We start from the raw sequence: 6,000 nt of genomic DNA, 5'->3' as shown, positions 1-6,000 counted from the left end.
GGCAGCGCGGGTGGGAGGTGGAGCGGCGTGCCCGCACCCCGCCCCCGGCCCGGCCCGCCCCGCCCGCGCCCCGCCCCCTCCGCCATTGGGCCAGCGGCGGCCCCGGCCCGCCCCGCTCCGCCCCCGGCTGCCCGGCAGTTCCGCGCGGGCGGAGCGGGGAGCGGCACCCGCGGCGGCACCCGGCAGCATGGGCTGGAGCTGACAGCGCCCGCCCCGCACACGCCGAGCGCTGCCGGCGGGGGAGCGGCGGAGCGGCGGGAACGCGAAAAGTTGCCGCGTCCGCCCGGGGAAACTTTCTGCCGCCGAGGCGGGGAGGCGGCGGAGCCGAGCCGAGCCGTCCGGTGCGGTGCGGTCCGGTCCCTGCGCGGCGGCGGCGGGGCGCGCTGCTCTGCGCTGAGGCGGCGCGGGGGCCATGCCCGCCGCCAGCCTGCTGCCGCTCTTCGGTAGCGCGGCGGGGCCGGGGGCGCTGGGCGGCCCCGCGGGCGGCGGCGCGGGCGGTGGGGGCAGGAAGGCGGCGGGCCCCGGCGCGTTCCGGCTGACGGAGAAGTTCGTGCTGCTGCTGGTGTTCAGCGCCTTCATCACCCTTTGCTTCGGGGCCATCTTCTTCCTGCCCGACTCCTCCAAGCTCCTCAGCGGCGTCTTCTTCCACTCGGCCGCCCTGCAGCCGCCGCCGCCGCCGCCCGGCGGGCAGCCCCGCGCCCCGCCGCAGCTCGGCGGCGGCTCGGGGGCGGCGGCGGCGGCCGCGGGCGGGGCGGGCAGCCTGGAGCGGATCCGCGCGGACCACGAGCGGGCTCTCCGGGAGGCCAAGGAGACGCTGCAGAAGCTGCCCGAGGAGATCCGCAGGGACATCCGCCAGGACAAGGAGAAACTTCTGCAGGACGCCCGCGGCAGGAAGGAGGCGGGCGCCCCCGGGCTGCCCCAGCGCCTCTTCCGCCAGCCCGTCGGAGCCGTGGGGCAGGAGCCCGCCGACCCCACCGTCCGGCAGAGGAGGGACAAAATCAAAGAGGTGAGTGGCGGCGGCGGGTCCCGCTCCCGCTCTCGGGGACGCGCCTCGGCACCCCCGCGCGGGGCAACAGGTCGCTGCTCGGGCTGGCGGCGGGATGGCGGGGAGCCGTGTCTCCTGCTCCTCCCTGCGGAAGGGGGTCTTTCCGGCCGGTCCTTGCTCGGCAGCCGCCGTGGAGGTCGGTTGCGTCTCCCGCGGTTGCATCCTCGCAGCCCACGGTGCGTTCCGCGCCCCTGCGCGGCTGCGAGCGCTGTCTGCGGTCCCCGCGGTGCCGGCGCCGAACGCGCTCCATGCCGGTTGCGCCTCCCCCACGACGTTACCGGTCTCCTCCAGCTGTTGCACCGAAACGCGGAGAGGAAGCAAAGCCCGGCGAGCGCCGGCAGGCGCCGGGGGAGCCGGGCGAGGGCTGGAAGTAGCGGCGCCAGGGAGGAGAAGTGGCGTCCGGGGGCCCCATCGAGACGCGGGTCCGCCTGCGGGCTCCGTGGGGCATCCCACGGTCTTCCGCCGGTCGGTGAGCGGCGAGTGTCTTCCCGGGATGCGAGAGGCGGCGAGAGCCGGTGCCGCGCTGGTGGCCGAGGAGGAGTTACCCCGGTACGTCCTGCGCTGGGCGACCGGGTGCGTTTCCAAGTGCGAGGTGCGGGTGTGCAGGTTCTGCAGCGCTTCAGAAATGTCGCGATCGGTCTCGGATTCGCGTGGTTCACTGCTCTGCGATATCAGCCGTCTAAAGGGTTGAGGGCGTTTGGCAAAATGCGGTCGATTTAGGTAATAGCGGTGAGGCATCTGAGCTGTATGGATTTTGGCAAATTCCCTGAACTGTCTTGTTTGCTTGTGCTGCTTATTGGTTCAGGTATTGTTTCTAAGTCCTTCCTTACAGAAATTATCCGAACTCTGTATAGGTAAGATTGTCGTGAATAGAGCTTGACAGCGTCCTCTGACAGAAGAATTTCCTTGATAATATAGTTTAATTTCCCATCATTACTGTCTAGTTTATTTATCAAACTGACAATTTCAGCTGCCTTCAGAGATTAGGGTTTATGAATTAATTAGTAGTATATATTTCCTGTTCTGTAGTGATGGAAATGAGATGGGGTGAGCCTTTAACTACTGAGTATTTTCGTGTTTGTGAAACATTGGTAGCTTTATTTGAGCTGATTTATTTTTATTGCATGTTTGTGTGGAGCGGTCTGAAAAGTGAGCCTTGACATCACACGGAGCAGCAGATGATAAGCTGTCACAAATCTCAAGTTGTGTTCTGTGCTCTGGAGTCCTTGCATCAGTCTAACTATTTTAGCAAAATGTGCAGCGGTCATAAGCAGTAAATACCAATACAAAGGTATTTTGCGGGGAGAAACTCTGAGGAGTGCATGGTATAGACCGCATCTTGGTGTGCAGAGACTATGTTCTCTTCTGTTTTAGTCACAGAGCCTCCCTGAAGCATACAGAACAATTACAAATACCAGCAAACTCTTTTCCCAGCCTTCTTGAATTGCCGTGTAGAAGTATTTAGAAGTAATGAGGCTCCAGACCTGATGTACATGGTTCTGTAGTACAGAAGACTGCAACAAGTAAATAAGCAGGAGGAAGAAGATAAAACTTAAGTATACTGCTCTTGCTGGTCCCGCTCCGTGCCAGCTAGTCCGAGTTATCTTTTATTACATATGGGTACATGAGCATGTATTTGTATGCTTGTATATGTATGTACTTGTATATACAAACATACCCCAGTATCTCTTCGATTTTTCTTTCTCTTTCCGTTCCATCCCTCTTCTTTCTCTTCAGCTGCTATAGGGGAGCCACTGACAACACAGTAACTCTCCAAACCAGATTTTTGGCCGTGTAAGTGTAGGAGATGACAGAGACACTGCAGTTAGTTCCTAGATCTTTATTTTTCCTTCATATCTCAGTATAATTCCTCAGTACAATGTGTTGTTTCTGGTAGTTTCCTTTCCTCCTGATTCAGTATGTGACTGTAACATGTTGTTTACTTAATTGCTCTTGCATTTTTGCAGAACCTTGATTGGTTTGACTTTTCTTTTTTTAAAAAATGCTTCCTTTTTTTTTTTTTTATTCTCTCTGACTGTAAAATGGTGTTTCCTATTCTGTGTTAACTTGCTTCACATTGTCTCATGTGTTGGCTTTTGTTGCTTCTCTCTCTGTCTTTGCAAACTCTTATCCACTTTTTTGATGTTGATAATTTACTGTCAAGCTGGAATTCTAATCTGCAGTCTTTTTAGAACTAGTTTTAAATTGTAACTTTTTGAAGTGTTAACTTTTGTACTACCCTGTACATGCACAGAAACTGGAATTATTCCTTAAAGCTCCTCTCCTTGTGCCTGGTGGTTGCATGCTGGAGCTGCAAACAAAAAAATCTTTCTGCTTTCATACCCTAAGCCTGGAATTTGAGTCTGCCCTTGTATACCTAGAACTCAAAATTTGAAGCTATTCCTGTGCATCTTTCTGACAGACAAAGTGGGCTACTTTAAAGGAAATGAATGCCAAGAAATAGGGTTGTTCTTCCCTGTATTTCTGTCCTGGAAGAGCTGTGTATCATGAGCATGCCGATATAAATTTGAGGGAAGAGAGAGCTTAGAGATATTTTGTTCATTTACCTGTTTTAAATTTCAAGTTGAAATCAGTGTTTAGAAGTCTAGCTGTACTAATACATTTACGATCACAAAACAATAAAATGCCATGACTCTAGCATTTCTTAACAGAGCTTTGTTATAGAAATGTTAATAATTCTTTCTATGGCATACATTTTGTATTTAAAAAAAGGTGAAACAAAGTGGGAATATAAAGATTCTTGGGCTTTATTTAGTATCAAAACCAACATAGTATGACAAATAACTAGAAAAAATAAGTTGCTAGAAGCGTATAAAGCAAGCAGAAGACTTGTGGAACCACGGAGAAGTGGAGGTCATGTTGCTGTCACTGCCTTCCACTCTGCCAGAATGACACCGTTGTTCTCCAGGTGTGTGTGTGGTAACAGTCTCACCATGTAACACCCGCAGGGCCTGCCTGTGTGCAGGTGTGCCTGTACGGGTGAGGGGTGTGGGCTTAAGACCAGAGATACTGATGAGTGCTGCGATGTTCCTCTGTTTCTCTCCTGATGATGAGTTATACACAAACTCAAAAGAAAGAGGGTCTGGTGGTACTGCTGGCAGCGAGGCGCTTCCTGTTGTAAAACCGCTGTCAGTTGCTTGTGGTTGCTGAATTTTTTTACTGGCTGACCTTGTGTTGCCTGCTCTGAGCATCTCGCTCATGCTGGATGCTTCAGGAACGCTTGAGCAAAGAGGCACAGCCGCTTTTGAGCATACCAGCATGCTTGTGTTTTGTCAGAAGAGGAGTTCTTCGGGCAGTTCCACTGATGCTCTGGTGTCTCCATGAGCTGAGGCAGAGTCTGGGTACCTGGTACATCTCACACTGGTCTCTTGTTTCTGTGTCTTGATAGGAGCCCCAGACTGTGAATGAGGAGGTTGTGGTTTATATTCCTACTCTTCCACTCACTGATTTGAGAGGTGACCCCTTTTTTGAGCAAGTACCTCCTGTGGTATCTGTTCCCCATCTGTAAAAAAAGGGTGAGCGGAAGGCAATGATGACTCTTTTCCACTCAAATAAGTTCAAAGTTTTCCAGTCTCTGCTCTTGTCACTGTTGATTGTGGCTGGGCATCATTATTTCTCATGTCCAGGGAAGACTTGCTGGTGCATAGGCAGTTTGAAAAAGGTGGCAGCTTGATATGAACAAAAGAAGTGATTAGAAGAGGATGGCAATAGTGGGGACAAGCTATGAAGGCAGGAGGTGCACTGTTTTGATTAGGGGAAACTGACTTTGAATATTTTCCAAGTCTCATTCCTCTCTCTCTCTCTCTCAAAAAAAAGTGATTGAATTATTTAGGTGTTAAGAAAATAGCAAAAATTGAACTCTTTATTTCAGAGGAAAAGAGTAGAAAACGATGAATGAGCTAGCTCAGGTACTAGAAGCAATATAATTACATTAGTGCAGTGCTCTGCCCAGGCTAATTAATCCTACTGAACAGCTCGCTATTGGTGTTGGTGGAGCACCATACTAATGCAACTATGCTGCTCTTGTACAAGGTGGCTAGCTTGGAAACTGTGCACGTTATTGTTTGGAGCTGTTTGGACACATTTTCAGGATAAAAGCCTCCTTGGTAAACCACAATCGATGTCTGAAGAACATGCGGTTGTACAGCTCTCAACTGTTGCAGTCATCTATGGGAGGTCCTGGAGAGGAAACTTTTATTCATTGATTCTACGGTCATTCCTGAGCACTGGTCCTTTGAGCTCAACAGGCCAGTGGTCTCAAGTCAGTGAAACAGACTCTACAGCTGAATATTACTTCACACTGTCTTCCTATAAAGAACTGAATCGGGGTTGGCAGTGTGAATTCTGGAGCTTCTGAAGTCCTCAGTGTTCATTTCGGTTTTTTAAATTGTTTTCTGTGGTGGCTTTTATGCAGTTTAGTTGTAAGCCATTAGGTTAAGCAAGAAGTCTCGGTAATGTTGCAGGGAAGTTCAGAAGTATCTGGAGGAAAGCAAGCTTGTGAGCATGGAAATAAAGCGCTGTTCAGAGATCTGATATGTACTTGACGTAGCAGCACTTGGGCATAATCAGAACTCTCCAGTAATGAGGAGGAGTGATGGCAAAATTACAGGGGGTGGCTCACTGCTGAAGAAGAGTGGTTGGCCCCTTGTACCTTCCTGCACATTTCCACTGCTTGCTTTCTTACCGCCTGGTATCCTGATGCTGTGGTTCAGGGGATGCCAGGGCCAGATTGGGGGGAGATTTATTTCCCTTTTGGTGATTTTTATGAGACAAGGTGCACTCACTGATACTTGTTGCTGTCAAAAGAGGAGGGGAGGTCTCTTCTTACAACTTCTGATTGCCTTCTTCCACTGCCTACTTTGCATTAATTCCACTGTAGCCCTCTGTCCGCTTCTTCAGCTTATTAAACCAGCAGAAGACTGCCAGAGCAAAAT

The 6,000-nt window shown here is 51.5% G+C and overlaps 1 protein-coding gene across 1 annotated transcript in view; it reads left to right on the top strand.

The window, feature by feature from the left end:
- Nucleotides 1-380: 380 nt before the first annotated feature.
- The window catches only part of MAN1A1 (mannosidase alpha class 1A member 1), a 147,325-nt gene continuing 141,705 nt past the window's right edge, over nucleotides 381-6,000 (top strand). Inside the window, exon 1 of the mRNA XM_065630753.1 lies at nucleotides 381-1,006. Within this exon, the coding sequence (XP_065486825.1) occupies nucleotides 413-1,006 (594 nt within the window). The 5' untranslated portion in view covers nucleotides 381-412. The remainder of the gene's footprint in view (nucleotides 1,007-6,000) is intronic.

Source organism: Caloenas nicobarica, chromosome 3 (genome assembly GCF_036013445.1).
Source record: "Caloenas nicobarica isolate bCalNic1 chromosome 3, bCalNic1.hap1, whole genome shotgun sequence".
Classification (NCBI taxonomy): domain Eukaryota; kingdom Metazoa; phylum Chordata; class Aves; order Columbiformes; family Columbidae; genus Caloenas; species Caloenas nicobarica.
Note: the sequence above shows the minus strand (reverse complement) of the source record. Positions and strands in the feature narration are given on the sequence as shown.